Source organism: Paramisgurnus dabryanus, chromosome 5 (assembly GCF_030506205.2).
Source record: "Paramisgurnus dabryanus chromosome 5, PD_genome_1.1, whole genome shotgun sequence".
In the NCBI taxonomy this organism is placed as follows: Eukaryota; Metazoa; Chordata; class Actinopteri; order Cypriniformes; family Cobitidae; genus Paramisgurnus; species Paramisgurnus dabryanus.
This window is the reverse complement of record NC_133341.1, coordinates 42,760,070-42,787,323: the sequence shown is the minus strand read 5'-3', so window position 1 is coordinate 42,787,323 and position 27,254 is coordinate 42,760,070. Positions and strand designations below refer to the sequence as shown.

The 27,254-nt window shown below is 37.2% G+C and overlaps 2 protein-coding genes across 6 annotated transcripts in view; both read left to right on the top strand.

Moving 5' to 3' along the window:
* The window catches only part of rasa4 (RAS p21 protein activator 4), a 58,703-nt gene extending 39,709 nt beyond the window's left edge, over nt 1–18,994 (top strand). The window contains exons 9-21 of the mRNA XM_065284239.2: nt 5,865–5,982; nt 6,244–6,397; nt 6,512–6,576; nt 9,401–9,513; nt 9,611–9,803; nt 9,954–10,091; nt 10,242–10,386; nt 12,961–13,133; nt 13,260–13,397; nt 15,526–15,661; nt 17,012–17,132; nt 17,747–17,805; nt 17,943–18,994. Of these exons, the coding sequence (XP_065140311.1) occupies nt 5,865–5,982; nt 6,244–6,397; nt 6,512–6,576; nt 9,401–9,513; nt 9,611–9,803; nt 9,954–10,091; nt 10,242–10,386; nt 12,961–13,133; nt 13,260–13,397; nt 15,526–15,661; nt 17,012–17,132; nt 17,747–17,805; nt 17,943–18,070 (1,681 nt within the window). The 3' untranslated portion in view covers nt 18,071–18,994. The remainder of the gene's footprint in view (nt 1–5,864; nt 5,983–6,243; nt 6,398–6,511; nt 6,577–9,400; nt 9,514–9,610; nt 9,804–9,953; nt 10,092–10,241; nt 10,387–12,960; nt 13,134–13,259; nt 13,398–15,525; nt 15,662–17,011; nt 17,133–17,746; nt 17,806–17,942) is intronic.
* Nucleotides 18,995–23,082: 4,088 nt separating this feature from the next.
* clip2 (CAP-GLY domain containing linker protein 2) overlaps nt 23,083–27,254 on the top strand; it is a 44,043-nt gene continuing 39,871 nt past the window's right edge. For 2 of the 5 annotated variants that reach the window (XR_010543666.2, XM_065284235.2), the window contains exons 1-2: nt 23,083–23,742; nt 24,371–24,587. Coding sequence is in view for 4 of the 5 variants with exons in the window: in XM_065284235.2 (XP_065140307.1) it covers nt 24,473–24,587 (115 nt within the window). In the remaining variant the exon portion in view is untranslated. The remainder of the gene's footprint in view (nt 23,743–24,370; nt 24,588–27,254) is intronic. The other 3 variants (XM_065284237.2, XM_065284236.2, XM_065284238.2) reach the window with 2 other exon arrangements.

The following is a 27,254-nucleotide window of genomic DNA, read 5'->3' as shown; positions in this document are numbered from 1 at the left end:
GATAGATAGACAGACAGACAGACAGACAGACAGACAGACAGACAGACAGACAGACAGACAGACAGAATAATTTTTTTCAGATAGATGGATCGATAAATAGACAGACAGAAAGACAACAATATTATTTTCAGACAGACAGACAGACAGACAGACAGATAGATAGATAGATAGATAGAAAACAGTTTTACAGACAGATAGACAGAATACAGTTTTCAGATAGATAGACAGACAGACAGACAGACAGACAGACAGACAGATAGAAAACAGTTTTACAGACAGATAGACAGAATACAGTTTTCAGATAGATAGATAGACAGACAGACAGACAGACAGACAGACTACATTTTTCAGATAGCTAGACAGACAGACAGACAGACAGACAGACATATTGATAGAACACAGTACATTTTTTCAGACAGACAGACAGACAGACAGACAGACAGACAGACAGACAGACAGACAGACAGACAGACAGACAGACAGAAAACAGTTTTACAGACAGATAGACAGAATACAGTTTTCAGATAGACAGACAGACAGACAGACAGACAGACAGACAGACTACATTTTTCAGATAGCTAGCTAGATAGACAGACAGACAGACAGAGAGACAGACAGACAGACAGACAGACAGACATATAGATAGAACACAGTAAATTTTTTCAGACAGACAGACAGACAGACAGACATACAGACAGACAGACAGACAGACAGACAGACAGACAGACAGACAGACAGACAGACAGACAGACAGACAGACAGACAGACAGATAGATAGATAGATAGATAGATAGATAGATAGATAGACAGACAGAATAATTTTTTTCAGATAGATGGATCGATAAATAGACAGAAAGACAGACAGACAACATTTTTTCAGACAGACAGACAGACAGACAGACAGACATATAGATAGATAGAAAACAGTTTTACAGACAGATAGACAGAATACAGTTTTCAGATAGATAGACAGACAGACAGACAGACAGACATACAGAAATACATATAGATCGTTTCAGCAGTAACAACATAAACAAGCGGCTGTCGCGGTCCGCACGTAACTTCCAGTAAGCTCCGCTAAGAATAAACAACAACAAAGTTCTTAAATAAACGTAGTTTATTTATATAACAAGCAAAAAAACAACACATAGATTACCTGGGAAACCAAAATATTTGTTATTTTCGAGGAGGCATTTGTTCAAGATATCAGTTTAGCAACTAGTCAGACCATTAAAAAACGAAACCGGAAGTAAAATTCGGATCCAGACGTGTATCACGTGCGTCCGATGAAAACGTTTATAGATAGAATACAGTACATTTTTTCAGACAGACAGACAGACAGACAGACAGACAAACAGACAGACAGAGACAGATATACAGTACAGATAGATAGATAGATAGATAGATAGATAGATAGATAGATAGATAGATAGATAGATAGATAGATAGATAGATAGACATGCATTCATCCATTCCAGCTAAATATTGTTTGTTTTATTCTACTCTGGAAAGATTAAAAAAACAAGATGGGAATTAAAATGTCAAAGCCAATACTAAACAAAGGATTTGACTGTAGGTCGTGCAAGAGTGAAATCATTTAAATCTCATTAATGAATCGTCATGCCATCTTATTTATTTGCTTATTTTTTATATTTTCTCACGCTTCACAATGACATCCCAGAAGTAATTAGTGATATTTCTATAAGATGTTTTTTCCTCATTCTGATGAAAGGTTTCCCATTAATCTCCCATAATCTCTAGCTCCCCTTGGGTGATCCGCTCTCATCTCAGTGAAAAAATCAAGCTGTTGTTGTTTTTGTTTATTTTCTCTCTTTCTCACTCCCTCACCGTCTTCTTGCTGATTGGATTTTTGTCTGCCCACCATCTGTTGCCTGCTGTTCAGTGACTGGCCGTTATAATGGCACCCACCACACGCACGCACATACAGTCATCCAATTTCCACCCTCCCTTCACTATTAACCACTTTTTAAAGTGCAAGAGCGTGTGAAGTGACTGTAATATCAGTTATTCATTATAAACTCCATTGCAAATATGATATTCAGATAATATTAGATATTTAGAGAGTGACATGTGAAAAAAATATAATACACATATGCATAACAAAATGTGACCCTGGACCACAAAAATCGAAATGAAGATTTATACATCATTTGAAAGTTGAATAAATAAGGTTTCCACTGATGTATGATTTGTTAGAATAGGACAACATTTATAGCCCAAATCTGTCATCTGAGGGTGCAAAAAATCAAAATATTGAGAAAATCGACTATGACATTTTCCAAATGAAGTCCATAGCAACATATAAATAAAAAAGATATATATTTATGGTAGAAAATGTACTAAATATATTCATAAAAGATGATTTTTACTTAATATCATAATGATTTTTGCTTTAAGTATGACCCTGGCTATTCTTTTGTGGTCTAGGGTCCCAAATTTACATGAGCTAAAGTAATAATAATCACAAACAAATGCATGAATATACTTTTTAACAAAGTAGGTTAGTAGGAACTGAACATTGGCATTTTGTATTCAACCTACACTGAGAGCCATTTTTACTTGAGGTGCATTAGATGTACCTTTCGGAAACCAAATTGTCACTGAACGCTGCCACGGTGCCCTTATTTTCTCTTCTATTAAAATAGCAAAAGACATTAACACGGCCACCCGGTAATAACATTTAATGTTTGGTTTTATATGTTTTGTTGTGCTCAGAATAATATCCTTAATGGAGCCATTACGTTTAATGTTGTTTGCTGTACTTTACTTTCTGGAAAGATTTTGCTGTGTTTTTTTTTTAAATTTACTTATGAGTAAAACCCTCACATATGTTCTAAGGTGAAACAGATTATGGGCGTATTTATTTTTAACTGCTGTTTATATAAGCTTCTGTTGCAATACAGTATGTGTACATTGTGATAAGACATATGGGAATCAGTCATTTACTGGCAAGCTGCCAACTTTTACAGTCTCACTATTTAAAAACAATTATTAATACACAAGTGGGACCTAAAGGCTGAAGTATAGTCCATTTTTTCAACACACTATACTCTGCGCTTAAAGGGATAGTTCAGCCAAAAACGATATTAAACCCATGATTTACTCACCCCCAAGCTGTCCGAGTTGCATATGTCCATCGTTTTTCAGACAAACACATTTTCGGATATTTTTGAAAATATTTTAGATCTTTCAGTTGATTAAATGTAATGTTACGGGGTCCACCCATAGTCCACGACCTTCAAGTCCAAAAAAAGTGCGTCCATCCTTCACAAATTAAAGCCAAACGGCTCCAGGATGATAAACAAAGGTCTTCTGAGGGTAATCCGAGCGGTGTTGTTGTAGAATTATCCATATTTAAAACTTTATAAACTAAAATAAATACCTTCCGGTGGCGCCGCCATCTTAGTCACGTCCGCATTCAGGATGAGTGCTTACGCAGCCTACGGAGGCTACTCTGCTGCTGCTCTGTGCCCCCGCCCTCCGAATTTGTCATACGTCACTAAGAAAAGTGCGTACACTACGCTAATACTCTCTCCTGAATACAGAGGAGTCTTAGATAGGTAGTTATTTTCGTTAATAAAGTTTTAAATATGGATATTTATACAACAACACCGCGCGAATTACCCTCAGAAGACCTTTGTTTTTCATCCTGGAGCCGTTTGGATTTAATTTGTGAAGGATGGACGCACTTTTTTTGGACTTGAAGGTCGTGGACTATGGGTGGACCCCGTAACATTACATTTAATCAACTGAAAGATCTAAAACATTTTCTAAAATATCCGAAAATGTGTTTGTCTGAAAAACGATGGACATATGCAACTCGGACAGCTTGGGGGTGAGTAAATCATGGGTTTAATATCATTTTTGGCCGAACTATCCCTTTAAAGGGACACTGCACTTTTTTGAAAATATGCTCTTTTTCCAGCTCCCCTAGAGTTAAACATTTGATTTTTACCGTTTTGGAATCCATTCAGCTGATCTCCGGGTCTGGCACGTTTACAGTAGCATAGCTTAGCATAATCCATTGAATCTGATTAGACCATTAGCATTGCGCTAAATAATAACCAAAGAGTTTCCATATTTTTCCTATTTAAAGGACAATTCCATTTTCTTAAAAAAAAAAAAAATCCAGATAATTTACTCACCACCATGTCATCCAAAATGTTGATTTCATACTTTGTTCAGTTGAGAAGAAATAATGTTTTTTGAGGATAACATTCAAATATTTTGCGCATTTTAATGGACTTGAATGGACCCCAACACTTAACAGTTTTAATGCAGTTTAAAATTGCAGTTTCAACGGAGTATCAAAGGACTCTAAACGATCCCAAACGAGGCATAAGGGTTTTAACTAGCGAAACGATTTTTGACAAGAAAAATTAAAAATACGCACTTTTAAACCACAACTTCTCATCTATCTCCGGTCCTGTGACGCGCCAGTGCGACCTTACGTAATATGACATCACATCAAGAGGTCACGGAGGACGTATGCGAAACTACGCCTCAGTGTTTACAGTACAAGTGTGGAGAAAGAGGACCGTTTCGACGTTGTTGTATGTCATATGATACTAATTCATGTCTTTGTGTCAGTTTATTGTTTAAAATGGTCCGCAAATGTGCGTTTCATATATGTAACACGTGACCTTTCCACTGCATTACGCAATTACGTGAGGTCGCGCTGGCGTGTCACAGGACCGGAGAGAGACAAGAAGTTGTGGTTTAAAAGTGCATATTTTTTATTTTTCTTGTCAAAAATGACAATCGTTTCGCTAGATAAGACCCGTATGCCTCGTTTGGGATCGTTTAGAGTCCTTTGAAACTGCAATTTCAAAAATCATGAAAACTGTTACGTGTTGGGGTCCATTAAAGTCCATTAAAATTAGAAAAATCCTGGAATATTCTCGACTGAACAAAGAAAGACATCAAAATTTTGGATGACATGGTGGTGAGTAAATTAACTGGATTTTTTTTTAAATAATTTGACTTATACTTTAAAACGTGACTCTTCTGTAGTTACATTGTGTACTAAGGTAGACGGAAAATTTTAAATTGCGATTTTCTAGGCCAATAAAGCTAGGAACTATATTCTCATTTTAGCGAAAATAATCAAGGACTATGCTGCCATAACATGGCTGCAGGAGGCACAATGATATCACGCAGTGCCCGAAAATAGTCCCCTCCTAATATTGAAAGTTACCAAGTGGACTATTTTCGGCCGCTCTGTAATATCATTGCGCCTGCTGCAGCCATGGTACGGCAGCAAAGTCCTTGATTATTACGCCAGAATGAGAGTATAGTTCCTAGCCATATCTGCCTAAAAAACACAACTTTAAATTTTTTTGTCAGTCTTAGTACACGATGCAACTACAGAAGAGTCAAGTTTTAAACAGAAATTTTTTTGAAACTCTTTGGTCATTTTTTAACGTGACGCTAATGGTCTAATGAGATTCAATGGATTATGCTAAGCTATGCTAAAAGTGTTACCACCAGACCCAGAGATCGGCTGAATGGATTCCAAAACTGTAAAAATGAATATTTAACTCTATGGGAGCTGGAAAATGAGCATATTTTCCCAAAAAGTGGAGTGTCCCTTTAAGAGAAAAGTACCCCGGTATGGCGACCCACCATGGTTTATGAATAGGGTACTTAAAATTACAATAGTTTATGAGTATGATAAGTCAGTACCATGGAAGAGTATGCCTATAGTGATATACAGTACCATATCCCATGATCCCACCACATGATGCGTATATGTTATATACCTTGTAGAGTCATTTCTATAATGATTTCCACACTGCGTCCCTATGTATTATCCAATATTATTGCAATTTTCTGTCTCTCAGAGGAACTCTGGGTTCTCTGCGGCTGCAGTTACGACTCAGAGATGAGGTCGTGTTGCCATCCAGCCATTACAAGCCTCTTACTGAGCTGCTCAGCCAATCGGTCGGCTCTCAACTGAACGTGAGTCTCATGCCATTTCGACAAACATACCCGTGCATCATCACTCACATTCACGTCACATATTCCTCATAACAAGATGGCAATTTGGTGTGCGGATTTTGGATCTCATTTGTATGCATGTGATGCCGTACTCGTGCCGAATTGGATGAGAAATAAAGTGCCAAACTATTATAGGTTTAAAAATATAACTGCACAGAGTATATTTTCGGTTTGAAGCATTAGCCTCATTTGCGACCTACGTTAAATGACTGTTAATTGCAGGGCAACTGGCCGGATCTCATCATGTTGATGGATGAGACGACTACGGCGGAAAGCAGACAGGAAGTGGCTAATAATCTAGTGAAGCTGTTTTTGGGTCAAGGGCTTGTCAAGGAGTTCTTGGATGTTCTGTTCAAACTGGAGCTTGAAAAGACCAGTAAGCAAATAAGAAGCACTCAAATATAATTTTTTATCTAACCGGATTTGACAAAAACATTTTCACTTCAGGTTATGTGATCTTAACGATGTAATTTTCTCTGCTATCTTTCAGCTGAACCCAACACTTTATTTCGCAGTAATTCATTAGCTTCCAAGTCAATGGAGTCTTTTTTGAAGGTAAATATACTGAAATATATGGTGTGTGGCATGTGTAGTAATTTAGTAATCTAATAAGGAAATTAGCTTAAATGCTAAACAAGTTTAAATTCACATTTATGTATTTTGCAGACTTTATTTTTGCGTGACTATCGTGCATTCAAAGTATACAGTTTATCAGCACGTGTGTATCCTGGGATTGAACCAATGCTAACATGCGCTACCAACTGAGCTACAGGAATGCTTTAGTTATTACGTTTTGATATAAGATTACTAAAATGATATTAAATGATTGCTCTTGGCAGGTATTATTCGTTCATCAAATACATTTGCTTCAAATCTGTTCCCAGCCTCAGGCCATTCAGAAATATTCAGAAGCCGCTAAACGGCACACAGATTTTTCAGCAAAGTCCTCTAAGTGCACATAAGATGAACTGAATGAACAATGGCATGCGAAACAACATACAGTACATTAAAATTTGGGTCCAGTGACGGCTGGTGACTGCTCTTCATAGGGGCCGAATTCGGAATGTCATGTGTCATCTGCCCGTGTCTTGTCAAAATAAGTGCCTGCTGCACATGCGTCAAAAGGGTTTATGATAAAAGAGACGCTCACGTTCACAAAATACACGCAAGACACTCCCTTAACAGTAAACTTTGATTACGCATGAGATTATGCGAGTATCTGGCAAACGCGAGTGTCTCTTTTAGCATCATAAACCCTTTAGATGCATCTGCAGCAGGCACTTATTTTGACAACACACATGATGCACATAGGTTCACTTGACGCGCCGAACACATATTTTGAAATTACTAACCACACACGACGGGCTACATACATATTGTGACGAGCTCCGCATCGTGTGCCCTCAAAAAAGAAGTCACTGGCCGCCACTGATTAGGACCCTTTTAACTCTTTCCCCACCAGCATTAAAAAAAAAAACAGCCAGCGCAGTATTTTTTTATGATTTTCACAAAAGTTTGACAAAAGTTTCACAAAAGTCTGTTTTCAAATTAAAAAGTTTCACCCTTTCTCCATTTGTTCTTTTTTAATCACCTTTCAAAAAGATTTCTTCAAAAATACATTTTTTTTAACAAAAAGCTGAGATAATTGCATTTTTGTAAGACTTTTGAAAGATATCAGATCTGAGTTATTACTGTTTTTGGATAAGTGGATGCTCAGTGTTTGGTTGGGTTAGTTGGGTATGAGCACCACCTAGTGGATAATAGTAGATATATGGATTGGCGTAAAAACTCGTCATTGGCAGGGAAGCGTTTTCTCTTAATTGACGAGATCTTGTCAATGGCGGGGAAAGAGTTCAAACTACCATCCCAGTCAGAGGCGTCATGCCCATTCAAACTGAGGGGGCATCTGCCCCCTTGGTTTTTTGAGCCAATGGATTTTGCATCCAACCTCAAAATCAAATAAGCGCCCATTAATCTGTTATTTGACTTTAAATCTGTTTAATATGCACAACATTCTGTGCTGCATCCTTGTCACTTTTCGGAGATTTTCGCCGTTTTGATAGTGTTTTCATCATGTTACATTACTTTTATTCTGGCGGCAGCTGGCGCTGCAGTCAGAGCGCAGTCGCAGACGTCATCAGTGTCTGGGCGCGCTCACGAGCTCTCTGCTGTTGCTGGCTTGCTGCTGCATTTGGCTATCTGAGGAATTAAAACGTGTTAGAAACGCTCACAACATTTCCAAACCCCAGTACGGTAATGTGTCCTCTGTGTAGAAAATGTATGGTTTTCAATGTGACCGTCTCAACGTTATATTAGTAGAGATTCATCATCTTCTTGGCACAACGCCAAAGTTCGCCAGAGTTCACGCGGGCGCGGAATCTCACATTCTCACATGAGGTAAAATTTAATGCAAAAATCCGTTCCTCTAATAATTTTATCAAAACATATTTTTTTAAATCATTATTGAACATTAAAATCAATCACGTGGCTATTATGTTATTTTCGTTGTTTATATACTTTATGGATTTAAAATTACATAAATTTTATATGATAATGTAGTTGTTGTGCAAAATGCATTAATGACACAATTAAACAAGCCATTAAGACTTAAATAAAACATGCCGTTTCAGATGTAAATATGATGCAAATGTGTCATTATTCCGATTGAATAGTATTTGATATGAAAGTTAGTCATCACTTTTATTTTGGAGCTTTTTGGCATGAAAGCAGGGGTTTTCAGATTGTTAGAAATGTAAGTGCCATGGAAAAGACTGAAAGCTCTATAATATTTCGTTTGATGTCTGTGTATGCACAAATTTCTGTGAGCTGTTGACACTGTGCCCCCTTAAAAAAAATTGGTGCATGACGCCCCTGATCCCAGTGACAACTTTTGTACCTTTTTTTCCTAATGCTGCGTTCACGCCAGCTGCGGTAGAGGCGTCAAGCCCGAGTGATCACAATGTTAAGTCAATGTGAAGATGCGTTGACGCTAGGGGTGTAACGATTAACCGTGCAAATGCGCCTTTTCTCAATGAATGAATTTGAATGAATTACGGTGAAATCCCGGCACATCCAAAAGCCAAGGGGCGCTCTCGTGCAGAAACTCTCTTTGTGCCACAGAAGAAGTAGCATTGCAAATGCTTTTCCAGGAAATGTCTACAGGAATATTTATATCGCTGTTCTTCAAATTGTTTCAGGTATTTTCATGATTATAAAGAATATTTTGAATGATTTTGTTTAACAAATGTTGCTTTTTTAAATGCACGTTATAAACGACTAAAACCTACAAACTTTTTTTCGTAATGAGATGCGTAATGTGTGCAGTGTGTGTACAGTACTGTAACGAAAAGGCAACCTTGTCTTCGTTCTCTCACCGCAGGTGGCTGGGATGCAATATTTACACAGACTTCTGGGCCCCATAATAAACCGAATCTTTGAAGAAAAGAAATATGTGGAACTGGACCCCAGTAAAGTGGAACTGAAAGAGGCAGGGTAATAAGTCAATAACCAACCACACGCAGATCTCATCCTGATTCACTTTAAATTCAAGGAAGTGAGATGAAATATCATTTCCTGTTTGGTTTAATAGCTGTGCAGGTTTGCATCGTCAGCAGACAGAATCTGATGTCATTCAGCAGAGCTGCAGCATCCTGCAGTCGTACCTGTCGGAGTTGCTCACCTCCATCCTTCAATCTGCATCCTACTGCCCTCTTCTCATCTGCCAGACTTTCCATCAGCTCTACCACAGAGTACAGGAGCGCTTCCCTGACCAAGAGTACCGGGTGAGTGCATATCAAACATGCATACTTTTCTACTACTGTCTGTAAAGCGCAGTATGCCAAGTAGGTAGGGGGTCTGGATTAGCAATATTTAGGAGTCATGTGATACCCAGATGCCTTTTTTTGACCTAATTCTGTTTTCTACTTCCTTAGAAAGTCAAGTTCATCGCCATAACAAGCTTTTTATGTCTGCGGTTCATCTCACCTGCCATCATGTCTCCAAAACTGTTTCACTTGCGAGAGAAACATGCCGATGCCCGCACGAGCCGTACTCTCCTGCTGTTGGCCAAAGTATGACACTTTTTTCCATAACCTATTTTTTCGCCGTCTGACTCATTTGCATATAACATTTTGGTCAGCATAGCAATGAATTATGACCTCCGTACAACCTCATTAGTATTAACACACTCATATGCCAGTCTGTGTTGTGTCTTTCCCCAGGCTGTGCAGACCATTGGGAATATGGACACTTTGGCATGTTGCTCTAAAGAGCCGTGGATGGTCTGTTTGCAGCCAGCCATTCAACAAGGCATCGCCCAGCTCAAAGACTTCATCATAAAACTGGTCAGCTGCCGTGAGTCAGAGGGTGAGATGCTTTGAATTAGTCAGTAGATGAAAATTGAGCGGAGCCTCGTGCATGACTGAAGACTCGGTCATACCCGTCACATCGGATAAACCGTTAGATGTTTGAGCTTCATTTTTATGCTTTTTAATTTCTTGTCAAAGCAGCAGGTTTAAAGGAATAGTTCACCTGAAAATTACAATTCTGTCAGTAGTTGTTCACCCTCATGTCATTCTAATCCTGTTCGGTTTTCATTTTTTTTCTCTGGAACAAAGAAATAGATTTTTTTTAGGAACAGCACAAACACAAATCTATATTATGAAGTTTATTTAACTAAGTTTGGGAGGAGCATGGTCATCCAACCAATCAGCGCGAAGAGATGGCTATAAATAACAGTCCCTCACCTTTATCCCGTGACAGATTTTTTGCAGCATCCATCCTCCACCCCATCACCTCACTTTCATCTAGTTTCATTTATCCTAGTTAAAGAGGGGGAGTATTCTGGGTTCGGGCTAAAATTCCGAGCTTGGAGCCCTCTCCTCGGACAGCACGCCAAAAATGCTTTATCCCATTCCGTATTGATTACATGTTAATGCAAACTCATGAAAAACATTGAATCGATTACTTCAATTAAATTTTAAATGCAAAAAATTATTTTAAAATAAAAAAATCCAAATAAAACACTTACTCGCAAAGCAAATTTTTACTAACAAAAGATATTGTTTATATATATCTGCATGCATGTCATGCGACCATTACACAACATTACAAAAAATTACCAGATGAAGGTAATAATAACAATAATTATGTAAAATACTACTGAAAAAACTTTAAAATAGATGAAAAATAAATAAGGTAAAAAATTTTATTCAAGGTAAATATGCTAATGTGCTATTTATTTATTTAAATATTTTCTTAAAATCTCAGGGGGTACTTTAAAGGAACACGCCGACTTTTTGGGATTTTAGCTTATTCACCGTATTCCCCAGAGTTAGATAAGTCCATACATACTTTTTTCATCTCTGTGCATGCCGTAACTCTGTCTGACGCACCCACCGCTAGCCTAGCTTAGCACAAAGACTGGAAGTAAATGGCTCCAGCTAGCATACTGCTCCCAATAAGTGACAAAATAACACAAACATTTTCCTATTTATGTGTTGTGATTTGTATAGTCACAGCGTGTACAAGGTCATATGAGACACAGCCTTTTACAGTATACATACAGGGAACTATATTCTCAGAAGGCGAAGGACTGCAAAGGATTAGCGCAACTCTGACCGAACTCTCTGCTCCTCACCAGGGGGCTTCTCTGGGTGCTGCGAGTAAAACAACTCCGCCCAAATAGCAGTGCTTCGCCTTCTGAGAATAAAGTTCCCAGTATGTATACGGTTAAAAGATGGCTGTGTCTCATATGACCTTATTATTTGTACATGCTCTGACTATACAAATCACAAATAGGAAAATGTTAGTGTTATTTTAGAGCAGTATGCTAGCTGGAGCCATTTACTTCAAGTCTTTGTGCTAAGCTAGCCTAGCGGTGGGTGCGTCAGACAGAGTTACGGTACGCACTGGAATGAAAAGGGTATGTATGGACTTATCTAACTCTGGGGGATACGGTGAATAAGCTAAAGTCCTAAAAAGTTGGCATGTTCCTTTAAGTAAATAAGTTAGGTAGATGAGGTTTGGTTGAAAACCCCTGTATAGAACACAGCGCATGTTGTATAGACGGTTTCAGCAGTAACAACAAACAAATGGCTTTTGTAAAGCAAACATAATTTCAGTAAACTCTGCAAAGAATCGATAACACTAGAGTCGTTTAGGTAGTTGATTTCTGTTAACAAGCTTAATAAATAACAAGTAGATTACCTTTGTTCAAACAATAGCTGACGCGTAACAAAAACCACATTGAGCTAACGTTACCGTGTAAAATGAATGTATGCAATCTTAACTACAGATCGGCCGCCAAACCTTCCGTCAAATAGCGGTGATTCATGATCGCTGTCTCCCCTCGTCTTTAGGAAACCAAAACATTTGTTATTTTCGACAATGTATTTGTTTCAGAGTTCAGTTTAGACACTAGTCAGACCATTAAACAAACAAAGACGTTAAGTTCCGCCCAGACACATAACCGCACGTGTGTCCGATGAAACCATCTATAGAGATTTTTTTTACAGTTGTGTAAAATTTCACATTTGTTTTTAAAAAAATATAGATTTAAAGCAACAAACAGACACAGAAATAAGTAATAATGCAATTTTTAAATTTAAAAAAAAAAAAAATTTATTTTAAGGAGGATATTTTGAAAAGTGTTTGGGGCAGATTGAACAGATTTGGGGCCCCATTGACTTTCATAAAATTATGTATCTTACTATGGAAGTCAGTGGTGCCCCGGATCTGCTTGGTTACAAACATTTTAAAATAAATATCTTCATTTGTGTTTAGCAGACAAAGGAAATTTATACATTTATACACGTCAAGGGTGAGTAAATGAATTGAATTTTCATTATTGGGTGAACTATCCCTTTTAGCTCGACTGACCGTCAGTGTTTTTTTTCCTGTCTTGTCACATTTATTTTATTTTTAATTTATTTTTAACAGATTTTGAACTGCAGACACGGATGAGTCTCCAGTGTGGCACTATGGAGAAAGAAGGCTTCCTCTTCCTCCATAGGACAAAGGACAAGTGCATGCCCATGACATCCCCCTTTAAGAAGTACTACGTCACACTCAGCAAAGACACTCTGTCGTATTCACGGACGCAGCACTCCAAGGTGGGTAACAGTTTTATTTAAACGGGGTTAAAATCTAGTCTTTTTTGTTACTGATTCAGAGTTACGAGTAACACTTTTGTGACAATATATCACAATTAAAATGACCTCTTGTGTCTCAAATTGTAGAAGACCTCGTCTATTTCACTGCCAAAGATCCGAGCGGTGGAGAAGGTGGAGGAGAAGTGCTTTGGCAGTGCCAATGTCATGCAGATTATCTCGAGCGAAGCCTCTGGCCAGCAGGAGACCCTGTATCTCGACTGCAAGGTTAGTGATGCATTGAATTCAATTACCATAGGGCTATCAGTTTAATGAATTTATTTAGCAATACTGTAATAAAAATAAATATAGCTGCAAGCAGCAATCACCGGGGTCAAGCCAAAAAGGGCACAGCAGAAAGTAAAGTTGACTTTGGATGAGCAGTTTAAAGAACCTAGGAAAATCTCTTGATTTCAGACAAAACAATATAACAGTTATCAGCAAAAAAGCTGTGTTCTCATTCAGTGAAGTCTCCCTCTCTTTCGACGAGCATTGATAACTAGAACACTGAAGTAAAAATGAGTGGTGCTTGCAGTGGCAATACTCAGCTCACAAAATGTTACAGTGGTGTTAATGAGTCAAAAGAGCCCACCCCCGTGTCTCTACGATGTTCTGACGCAGAGATATAGCTCTTGCAAAAACGGTTGATAAGGTATTCTCATTGGTTGCTAGGGAGTGAATTGGCAACCACCAGTGATTATAGTCAAAGCCATGAAAGGAATAATCCATGATGACTCATGGTTTTAGATGTATTGTTGCAGTAGTTTTAGGCAAAAAATGCCATATTTCTATCTCAAAACCAGTAGGTGGCGCAATGACAAAATTGTGCATGCAACCTCAGGTCATAACTGTGTTACATCTAGCTAGTTTTATGACTATACACTTTAGTTTAGTGAAGAAACAGTTGTATGACCATAGGGTGGCTTGATTTCAAAGGTTTTGTTCAATTATAAGGCCAACTAGTGGTGCAAGCATACATTTTTTTTTTGTGTAGCATCAGACTGTGTTCGTACATCAGCGTATCAAATCTGGTGAAAAAAATCTCTTTTCGTTACGAAGTTATAACCATTTATGTGTAAAAAATGCAAAATGTAAAGGTAATTTTTCGTTTTTTGCATTTTTCGGCCATTTCTAATGAAAATTTTAATATAACGTCAATATAACTTTTTGTTCAGAAGGTAATGCGATGTTCTTCCTATGGTGTTTTCGAGTCGATCGGAATAACGCTCGCGGAGATATTCGCGCATGTTTTTTAAGTGCTATTTTGCTGCGCAGGGCTAACCGTATGACGAATCCTGGCATGTTTGGTATCGTTGGACTCGGCGACTACTCAGGACTCCAAAAATCAAGTCCCGTGAAAATACTTTTATCGCAGTCAAAGTTATAGGCGTATAAAACATTTGTCTGGCCACTAGGTGGCGCTGCAACGAAACTGTGCATGCACCCTCAGTTCCTGACTGGCATCTCAAGTACCAAGTGTCGTGTCAATAGGCCTAAGTTTGGCGAAGATACAGCCTAAAATCTGTTTTTTTGCGCTCTACGTAAAATTTGTTGACGCGCTATACGACAACGGATTGGTTTATCGAAATTCTTTTAATAACTTTTTGCCTTGAGTGTCTCTAGATGCTGCATACAGATTTTCGTGGCAATCGCGTAAAAACTCTAGGACGAGTTCGCAAAAGTAGGTTTTACGAATAATTCTAAATGGCGGAAACATTTTCATGACGGAAAATGACGTCATATAGTCTAATTGAATCGTCAACATTATAGTGAGTAAATGATGTCAGAATTTTCATTTTGGGGTTAACTATCCCTTTAAATCTACCCCAGCTCTATTTCTAAATTGATATGTGCTGTCACAGTGATAGACTGTCGCTCGAACTGATTTTGCCAAGTGGTTGATGTCCTCAGGGCAACATATTGTGTTGTCCCAAGGACAACATTTTTCTAAATAAAACCTAAACCTACCCCAAACCCCAACCCTAACCATAACCAAACCCTAAAATCAGAGGGACATGATAAGTGAAAACATTGTCTAGAAACAGCTAAACCTGGTTGTAAGCTTAAACTTAAAACAAACTATAATATTATTTCTGAAATCTGATTGGTTGATTGAAATGTTGTCCTAGGGTCAACATAATGTTGGCCTGAGGACATCAACCACTTGGCAAAATCAGGAGAGCCACTTTCTCACATTGAATAATGTTGGATATATTGACATCTTATACTGTATAGTTCACTGTCTTTCCGTTGATTGACAATGAACATAGCTAATGTTTATAAATATGTGTGTGTTTGTGAGACGGGGTTATTTGCTGTCTCATTGTTTTTCTTTGGTGTTTTGGTCCTGCTGTAGAGTGTAAATGAACTGAATCACTGGCTGTCAGCCTTGAGAAAAGCCTGCAGTCACAACACAAACACTATGAGCTGCTATCATCCTGGCATCTATAAAGCAGACAGATGGAGCTGCTGCCATCAAAGGGAGAAAGCAGGTACTGCACAACATGGACCATAATGTATGGTGCATACTGTCACTTATTCTGGCCAAGAACTGCTCCTGTTGACAGGAAAGCCATATGCATTATGGGACTACAGTTCTCTCAGGATTCACTGATTTAGATTTTGTCCGAAGCAAGGTATCTTACGTTGTGTCGGGTGTTTGTGATGTATTAAAAATGTCACATTTATACCCCTGACCATAGAAACCATCAATACGGCAAAAAAAATGTCTCTGGCCAAAAATATATTTTAAATATATGCTAAATACATTTTGTAGAATGTTATGCTCAATTGAATATATTTTTGAATTTGGAAATATACTAGTTTTAACCTTCATATATCAACATATATTTCAAAATGTATTTTTAGGGCAAGCAAATACATTTCTAATTTTACATCCTATTTGGCAAAAAAAATTTTTTTCCTTAAATGTATTTTAATATATGCTAAATACAAGATAATTTTATAAAGTATAAAGATTTAAATATATTTTAACTTGTTATGTTTACAGGTTCGTAACATAAAGTTTTTTGTCCAATGTGAACATGAATATATTTTCTTGGATTGAAATATATGCAGGGCTAAATCTATCATTTTAATGCTTTATTTTTTTTTTATATATTTCAAAATATACCAAAAATGGCCAAAAAATATATAAGTGAAAAAATCGTAAATTTCAGCAAATATTTTTTTGGCCATTTTTATATATTTTTGAAATATATATAAAAATACATTTTAAAATATATTTTTTTGCCATAGTTGATATTACGGATTTTACAGACTTTTGCTTTTGGTAATCACTAGTCATTAGTTATGGTGTTTAAAACAAAAATGGATGAAATGGGCTCTTTACAATTAATCATTTGTTTTTCACATTTCCTAAACTGTACAACAATGGCCCTGTCCCAAATGGCGCACTTCATGTGGACTTTCGGTCTCGTGGCCTTAAATTGCGCATGCTCGCTTAGTCTACTAGTCCGTAGGGTGTCTCATCTGTCATTTTTACGCTTCAAAGTGTGCTCATCAGCGCCCCATTTGCCCCATTGATGCAGGCTTTGCGCACTTTACCAACCCAGAAGTCCTTGCGATAGAGTAATCAGACCAATCAGACGATGGAAGGGAGGAGTTCACACTGACGGGCAACTTCTTTTCGTATTACTCGAGTCTGTCCCAAAATACGACTCTGGGCGGTGCACACACGTGGACTCGCATCAAGGGTCCCTAAAGTGGGCACTACATGATGTCATCAAAGTGTGGACTCTGAGGAGGACCACAAGTCCGGAGTGTGCCATTTGGGACAGGGCAAAAGTGATTCACATGCACTAATGACACTTTTTTCATAGACCCGGGTTGTGATAAAACCAGGCATGGAGTGACTCTGCAGGAGTGGTATGATCCACTTGATCCCGACCTTGAGGCTCAGCTGATCTACCAACATCTTAGGAGTGTCCAACATGTTATGCGGTAATGTGACAATATGTAAACCTACTTTTACATGGTCATTCAGGAAAACATGTTTAAAGGATGAATACAAATGTAAAAAAAAACTTAGCCAAAGTCACATATCCTAATTATATGAGATTTAAAGCATCAAAGTAGTCATAACCATAAAAATGACAAAACTATGTTTGAAGACATGTGACAAAAATATTTTTTGTTTATTGCTGTAAATAATACTTTATTTATAATATAAATTTCCAACTGATCTTCTCTGTATTCACTTTAGGCACAAAAACAACAGATTATTCTTATATCATTCGTTTCAGGAACCTATCATTAGAAAATAAAAACAGACCATAATATCAAATTGTACAAGCGACAATCAGGTCGGTGCCGGACAAGGCATGAAAATTGCGCCTTTAGCCGCGTTCTTATTTCTGTGCGGATATTTATCACCCAAATTTCAACATCTTATCCATTTGTTGCTCAACTTTTGACAAGATAACCACTTTATTTGAAATACATTTTAAAACTGCTGTACTGTGTCGGACAAAAATAGGTTCACCACCAGACATTCTTATTTATCTTATTTAATATGTGTTGTCTGCCACATTTGTCATGTCATTTCTTATTTGCAGAGATAAGTATTATAAGTTGAGAGAGCAGCGAGGAGCTCAGGAGCCAGATTCAACAAGTGGTAGGTCTTGAAAAACCTAAATGTTGCTGTTATATTTGCAAACAAATGTAAATGTAACCAGAACCCTATCCATTCTAAACATAAATGTACCATATGTGCTCTTTTTTAATAACCTATACAATGATTTGATCTTGCAGGCCAGAGGAAAACAGATGAAGTTATAAAACTCTTCAGTGTTCTTCAAGACCTGCATGATGCACACTTCGCTGTTGAAGAAGAAGAGCGCTTGAAGAATAAAAATGTGTTTTTGGAAATAAAAACATGAGCACAAACACTTACGTTTGTAACTAGTTGCATTTTATGTTTTTTTTACTCACTGACCTCAAACGCAGGCTTCAAAACCTGTGATATTATTTGTAGCACATCGATGAGTGATAATCTAATTTGATTTGTATTCTGAAATAATGCCTGAAATTAAAGTGATTTTGGGTTCGGTTTGCATGGATGTTTATAGGATGATGACCACCGCTGTGACCCTTTATTAGTTGAGTGCATTTGGAGTTGTTTGGTATTAAGGTCGGCTAAAGTCAATTGGACTTTTAAGGACAGTGTTTTAAGGATTATCATTTCATTTCCATTATCAAAATTGGCTGCCAATCTTTCATGTATGTTTGATTTTATAATGAACTATCATAGCTCTTTTAATCAATATGTTTTATGTGCATTGTGGGAATATAATCCCTTTTTGAGTAAAAATAAGATTTTTTATTTGTTTATAAAGTATTAATTGATATAATTGTTTTATTCTGTTACATGGTTAATGTAGATATAGGAAATAATTATTGGGTCTGACTCTACACTGTTGTCTCTGTACCTTGTCTTACATATGTTTGGATGTTTTGTCATGCCTTTATAATGTGTACTGTAAGCAAGAAAGCATTTCACAAAAACATTGCATTAATATTTATGTATTCATTTTTTTCTAATGGTTATGGTTATAGTATTTCTCCACCAGATGGCACTACAGTATTTACCATTTAAATGCCGAATATGGCCCACAATAAACACAGTAGTCTTTTTAAAAGCAAGTCATTCTAGTTTCACAACATGGTGTATTTTCAAAGGTCTTGAACTTCTGCATAGGACCCTGGAGATCCAAGAAGATTTTGGATAGTGTGAAAGTGTAAGACAGTGTTGTCGTTTCTTTGAGGTTTACTGTATGTTTTAACCATCAGTCATGGAGTTTAATATTTAACACTCTGGGGTCGGCTGCGGCGCGGGCGCCGCAAACTCTTTATTTTTCAATCCCTCCACAAAGAGACTTAGATAACTCTGCTGATTTTGGACATACAGATATGATTTATACATCATTTAAAACGTTAAAGTGTCTAGTTTTTTTCTGTCCACTCCCAATAAAAACAGAATGTTGTGCTTTTCGCAAAATTAAGAAAATAAACATGATGCGCGTTTTGTTCTCTCTCCCTCAGTGAAGTCCTTTCAGAAACGCGTCAGAAAAATTAACTGTAACTTAACGAATATTTGTCATATAAACAAAAGATAAATGTCTACATAATGCTTGGAATGTCTGCTTTTGGAAGATGTAAGTGAAATCGAAAACAAATATTGTAATTCGTTGTTAACTGTATTAGAAGAGAGAGATGTACCGTCTTTCTTCTGTTGCTTCATTATCTATAATGAGCCACGCCCCGCTCCATTGAAGAAAAGAGCAGAGATCATCCATATTCATTAGTCAACCCCACAGTCAATGGACATTCCATTCCGTCTCTGCAGCCATTCAGTGATGTTTTGAGTTTTAATCCGAGTGCTGGAAACATGACATCTACTTGTTTACTCGTGACTGTAACTAAAGTTATCTCCAGACGCGAGTGTGACTCGATCGACGTCCAAACGCACACACAAACACACAATGTCTCATATTTGAAGCGCTTTGTGGTATCATTATAAAAGATGCGATTGGACAAATCACATAACTGTTTACTCGCGCCTAAATCTCCAGACAGACGCGAGTGTGTGTGCTTCGTGTTCGTCAGTGTGATGGGATCGATGTCCAAACTCACACACAAACACACGATGCCTCATATTTGACGCGCTTTGTGGTATTCTTATAAAAGATGCAAGTGTGTGTGTGCTTCGTCTGTGTGACGCGATGTCCAAATGCACACACAAACACACGATGCCTCATATTTGACGCGCTTTGTGGTGTTCTTATAAAAGATGCAAGTGTGTGTGCTTCGTCTGTGTGACGCGATGTCCCAATGCACACACAAAGACACGATGCCTCATTTGACGCGCTTTTTGGTATTCGTATAAAAGACGATTGCAAACATCACATCTACTTGGTTACTATCGCCTAGTAAATAAAAGTTATCTCCATGCGCTTATGTTTTCTTTGTGCTTCCGTCAGACGCGATCAACGGCCAAACGCATACACAAACACACAATGCCTCATATTTGACGCACTTTGTATTAAGACGCATCTAAACACATCTAAAACCCAGTTTATTCGCGTATATCTCTGCACAGTACGTTTACTTAACGCAGGATCATGCATGTGAAGGCATTTCTTTTGTGTTGCTTTCACAAACAAACACTTAACAATAATGGCATCTTCACATTCCTGCCTAAAGGCTCATCACACAGCTCATTATGCAAGTGTATTGTTCTTCAGCTGTCAATCACAGATTATTCAAGAGCTTCCAGCCTCCTTGCATATTGCCTTCCTAACCAAAAAGTGACTTTGAAATTGTAAATCAATATATTGTGTTATGTGAAGAAGTAAGCAGAATGATTTTCACATAATTTTAAAGAAAAAACTCTAGACTACTAGATCCTGTTTTGAAAAGTTTTAGGAAAACATGTTTAGAATGAGTTTTGTGGACTTATATCAGTCACTTAAATTTTTTTCTTTTTCAAAAACCACGCATAAACATTTTTCTCTCAAAAATACAAACATGTACATACATGTTAATCATATAATATAGTAGCCCAGTTTGTGCTGAATGCAGTGTTATAAGACTTTTGCCATTATTATGTTTTTAAGCAACTGAAAAAAGCACAAATGTCAGTGCAGGTCAAAACTTCTCCAGGGCCCTAAAAACCCCTTAGACCCCAGAGGGTTAAATATTTAACCATTTTTCATATAAGATCACCAAAACAAAATGATTTTCCATTCTGTTCTAAACTGCTATGCTTTTCTTTCATTTCTGGAGAACAGATGAAATATTTTGCATTATCAGGGTTCCCACGGGTCCTTGAAATCCTTGAAAGTTTGTGAATCTGGGGGAAACATTCAAGGAAAGTTTGTGAAAATATACATACATAGATACAGGTCATTGAAAGTGCTTAAATCTATTTTATGCAAGACGTTTTCTGGAAATAAATCCATATTATTCCTGGTGTAGTCCAGGATAATATCATAAAAATTATACACTTTTTAAGCACACGTGCTAAACTGTTCGCTTTAAATGCTTTTATCTTCTGCATGCAAATGTTGATTCATACCAAAATGCTTTTTTGCATAGTTGTGTTTGACACATGAAAATGTTTTGGGCTACGTATGTAACTGTTGTTCCCTGAGAAGGGAACGAGACGCTGCGTCTTCCTTGCCATACTTCCTGCCTCCCTGTAACGCCGGCTTTGGCAATATTTCGGATAGCGATATACATCCTGGCTCCTGCGTCACCCTGTCTTTGTCGTTAAGCCTCACCATTATTTGAATTTGATATACACATTCAGACGCACTTACCCCTGGAGGCGTCCCCAAAGTGTCACCGCAGTGACGCAGCGCAAGTTCCCTCAAAAGGGAACTGTAACAATGTATCTTTTTAGTCCTTGAATTTGAGGGTATTGGACCTGGAAAGTCCTTGAAAGGTCCTTGAATTTAAAGTTACTAAGGTGTCGGAACCCTGAAAACGTTAAAGCTTCTCCATGCAATGACCAAATTCTAGGCTCAATAAATTATTAACATTTCTTGTATTTAGTGTATACACAATTATTATAATGACAGAGAATAAAACTAAATCAGGATTATAATAATGTAAATTATGAACTGGCAATGATATTATATACATTTTTATAGTTATTAAATCATTTGTTTTATAGTTTTTGAGTTTTTTCTGTTTTGACGGGTGCCTTACGTTTACAATTTAAAGAAAGAATGTGCTTCCTGTTCACACTTCTTGTCATATGAAACATCACCAACCCCACCATTTGTCCATTGGTTTCTCTCTCTCTCTTTCTTATACAGTAGTCTGTTTTCTTCTGAGAGAAATGCATTAGTATGTTTCACCCTCTTCTGCACTTTTTAAAGACAGACCCTATTAGCCTATTTATGATGCTAAAGAGGAAGTACCAGGTTTTTTTTGGGGGGGGGGGGTCCAGTGGCGCTAAGCACAGCTGCAGCTCTGTGTTTGAAAAGATCAAAATAGTCGTTTTTTTATTGAAATGGGAAGTAAATCCTCAACTGATGCAAATTCGGTACAAGTGATTTAGATACCAATTTTTTTAAAGTTACACATTTGGCTATTTCAAGTAATACGTGAGAGCTTATGGTCTTTCAATGGTTTTTAAATTCACTATTAAGACCTTCACATTTTCTTTTTTGTATCTCCTTTGAAAGATGATATAGCACATGTTTGTGAAACTGTTTTATTTCATACAGTATTCAATAAAGAAGACCTGATAATATGATTATCCTCTATTTTCTTTTTCTCTGTTATCCTCTTATCTATACTGTATATTAATAAATACCTAATAATGCAGAATGATATGTTAAGGTCTTAACAAAGTTAGGCTATGTTTTGACAATCAAACTTATGTTGAAGAGCTAATATATTAAATCTGAAACAGAATCACAGGGTAAACAAGCAAAACAGTGTACCACATACATGTAGCCTATGTATGACATGATTTTGTCATTTTTAATATCTAATACTTTTACGTTACTGTTTATAGATGTAGATTTTCTGTAGGCTATTCTTATTTTTTAACATGTATATTTGTGTAGATAAAACATATATTTAATGTTTCTACGATTCTTTAACCATCTCAATAAAGCTATTGGTATCTTGAATTAAATTTTACTTTATGTCACAGTGTAAGAAAATACCAAAAAAATCAGTGATTAAAATTCTGCTCAATTTAATAGACATAAATGTAGAACAAACAGCACCTATTATTTTGTAGGATTTCATTTATTTAAAATATATCCCAAACAAAAAATATAGACTTGTTTTTTTTGGCCTCTTTGTTAAAAGAAATTAACTAAATATAGTTACAATAATAAAGTAGATAAAATCTCCACATTGAGGGAAAGTGGCCAGGACCGGAAGTGCATAAATTCCACAGCAGCTGGATATGCAGTCTCAGTTTCCGGTCGCTCACGGGATGTCCATGAATGGGCATAATTGTTTCGTTTCGTTTCGATTTGTGTCCAGAACAGGAGTCATTTTGGTCAACGAAATAAAATGATACCGTACTCATATTTGTTTTTTAAACCAAACAAGCAAATAAATCGTAACCCACTCCTTAACATGAGAATAATGGAGTCTCCTGCCCCGGCTGTGAATATGGAAACGCGTTACCCAAAAACTCCCCCTGCTCGAGGGCTTCGCCACATCCTGTCCCTCATCCCCGGACAAATTCTACTCCACTGACACACTTCGTGGACGTTTCTTTACCGCAATACGCGGTTGTACAGAAACGCAAGATGCTAATTTCTCTTAAACAGCTTACCAAAAAATAAACCGGTGTCTCTGAGCCTCGCATCCCGCCCGCTCCCACTTCTTTACCTCAGCATCCATATTTTTCGCATCTGTGTGTGTGAGAGAGAGAAAGGGAGAGAGTGCGCGCGGCTGAAGGGAGTGGCAGACGCTGACAATCTCATGCCGGGAAGCCGACAGAGCCATCCCTGTACTGAACCTCTGAAGTCTGTCGGCTCCGACCTCTTTGTATTTGACAGGATTTGGACTTTATAAGGTAATGGAGCTTTTTCTCTGCTTGTGCCGCTTGACAGGGGTTTGTTAAAACGGTGGTCTCGTGCACGCCGCAGTGACGAGCCAAAACAATAGAGCAGCGAGTCAACGGCGCAATAGTGACCCATCACACCAAACTTCCGTCTGTTTTAGCTCATATCATACGCTTTGCATCACATAAATGATTATTTTTGGATTGTAATTCACTTCTTGTGTTTTTAAACGAGCTAATTTTAGTGCTGTAATGACAGAGTATTGAAAGTGCCGACCTCAGTGGATAATAGGTCTGTTTCATAGATCCTGCTTGAATATTACAAATGACCTTGTTGCTATGTTACTAAGTTATCATTTACGAAATGTATTTTTCCTTGACACATTCCTCGTCATTTGTGTCGATTTAACAATGGTGTCAGTTGTATTGCTACTGTTACAGCCTGATACAATGTGATTTTAACGTCATCCTTTGCCCTAGAGCATCACATTATTGATGGTGCAGATCAGCCAGGATTTTGTGTTTATTAACTTGTAGAGACACCCATGGTGTTCATATTGCAGCTATATTCAACCCCCTTTATTTATTGCCCCTATATTCAACCCCCTTTATTTACTGTGCCTATTGTGGTTGTCTTCAGTCCTGCAGGTGTAATGGAGACGGATATTCGTCATCCTCGTATTTAGTGCCTCATCAAGAACCTTGAATAGCTGCGAAACTTGAAGTTTCTCCCGTGGACAAAATGAACGTGCTGAAGTCCACTGGCTTGAAGATCCCTGGCAGGGGTCCTAAACACTCCAGTCCATTGGGACGGACCCCTCCTGGCCCATCAACCAGTCCTGCAGCTCAGAAAGACAGTAAGTCAGTTCTCTCAGTCTCGTTGGCCTTCAAATCATGTGGATGTAATGATACATTGTATTACTCTTAACTAGGCCCTAAAAAATGTGTAATCTTTATTTACATTTTTTATCCAAACAGTGCATTTAAAGATACATTATTAAAGGGACGCTCCACTTTTTTTGAAAATATGCCCGTTACACTGGGGAAGAGTCAATCAGAGTCAATTATTCTGTTTATACCACATTGTAAAACAATTGCTGTAGTTATGCAGCTGTTTGCCAGGAACATACTGTAGATTTAATTTTTTTTAGTTTATTGGCTTTATTAAGTTAAATAAACGTTAAACCTTAACAAGTCTTTGTCTTTACAGAATAAAAGTATTACATAACAGCCCCATGCAAAGCATTCTGGGAACCAGTAATCATCCTCAACCTTTTTCAGTTTTTTTTCCTTTAGATTTTGGTTCCCAGAATGCTTTGCATAAGGGTGTTGATTTAGTTTTATTCTGTATAAAGACTTGTTAATATTTAATGTTCATTTAAAGGAAAACAAAATCGTTTTTCAATATTTTACTATGTTCTTACCTCAACTTAGACAAATAAATGCATACCTATCTTTTTTCAATGTGTGCACTTAAAGGAATATTCCATTTTCTTAAAAGAAAAATCCAGATAATTTACTCACCACCATGTCATCCAAAATGTTGATGTCTTTCTTTGTTCAGTCGAGAAGAAATTATGTTTTTTGAGGGAAACATTGCAGGATTTTTCTCATTTTAATGGACTTTAATGGACACCAACATTTAATACTTAACTCAACACGTAACAGTTTTTTTCAACAGAGTTTCAAAAGACTATAAACGATCCCAAACGAGGCATAAGGGTCTTATCTAGCAAAACGATTGTCATTTTTGACAAAAAAAATAACAAAAATACACTTTAAAAGCACAACTTCTCGTCTAAATCCGGTCCAGCGTGACCTGACGTAAATGCGTAGTGACGTCGGGTGGTCACTTGTTACATATATAAAACGCACATTTGCGGACCATTGTAAACAATAAACTGACACAAAGACATTAATTAGTATCAGTTGACAATACAACAACGTAGGAACGGTCCTCGTTCTCAACACTTGTAAACACTGGGACGGAGTTTCGCATTCGTCCTCTGTGACCTCTTGACGTCATGACGTATTGCGTGGGGTCACGTTGCCGCATCACGACCTGATTTAAACGAGAAGTTGTGCTTTAAAAGTGTATATTTGTTATTTTTATTGTCAAAAATGACAATCGTTTTGCTAGATAAGACCCTTATGCCTCGTTTGGGATTGTTTATTGTCCTTTGAAACTCCGTTGAAAAAAACTGTTAAGTGTTGAGTTAAGTATTAAATGTTGGGCTCTATTAAAGTCCATTAAAATGAGAAAAATCCTGCATTGTTTTCCTCAAAAAACATAATTTCTTCTCGACTGAACAAAGAAAGACATCAACATTTTGGATGACATGATGGTGAGTAAATTATCTGCATTTTTCTTCTAAGAAAATGGAATATTCCTTTAATCTTTGTACGGCACCTCCTGAATGTGTTAGCATTTAGCCTAGCCCCATTCATTCCTATGGCTCCAAACAGGGATGAATTTAGAAGCCACCAAACACTTCCATGTTTTCCCTATTTAAAGACTGTTACATGAGTAGTTACACGAGTAAGTATGGTGGCACAAAATAAAACTTTTGTTTGGAGCCATAGGAACGAATGAGGCTAAGCCAGATGCTAACACGTTCAAGAAGCACTGTACAAAGATTAAAAGTGCACACACTGAAAAAAAAATAGGTATATATTAATTTATCTAAGTAAGAACATAGTAAAATATTGAAAACGGTGGTGTTTTCCTTTAACTTTGAACAAACTGTTGCCAGTACATAACATAAATTTAAATCTACAGTAAGTTACTGGCAAACAGCTGTACTGTAATTTTTTTTACAAGACTTTTTTAATAGTGCACTGTTACCACAGACATTGCTCTGGGCAGATGTGGTTGCTATGAACTGTTGTCAGGAAAGTGCTGTAAAGATTCTATATACAGAATCATTTTTTGTGTGAGTTTTTTATTTGTTTTATGCAATGTGCAGAAGTTAAAAGACTGTTTAAGAAAATCATATACAGTAGGGTGCAGATTGATTTAATTCTTGACAGTTTAATTGTGGTTTAATAAACTTGTTTATCTCTCAAATCAGAGGACACCGGTGACACAGACACTGGTTACATAAATCACAGTGAGCTAATCCTTGCCTCACTGACGTGGCTAACCTCACATCCAACCACAGACAAACCAGACCTTGTTATTTACATTAGTTTGTATGTCACCCAGAAGGCTGTCAGGGTTCAAACAGACTGTGGAATGTTTTGTTCGTAAAACACACAGGAAGTTCAGTGTTGGAGAGTGAAAAACAAGCAGCATAGTTGTGTTTCTAGTCCAAATGAAAACTTTAAAATAGCTATGTGATATTTTTAAAGGTGTACACAATTTGACAAAACAGTTCTGATTATGTTAACAAGAAAAGCCACTAGGTTTATTTTTAGTTATTTGGGTGTTGTCAGAGAAAGTATTGTATGCGACTAAATGTGCTGGTTTTAGTTACTTAGGACATTTTGTGATTTTAATTTTATTTATAAAAATAACTAATAAG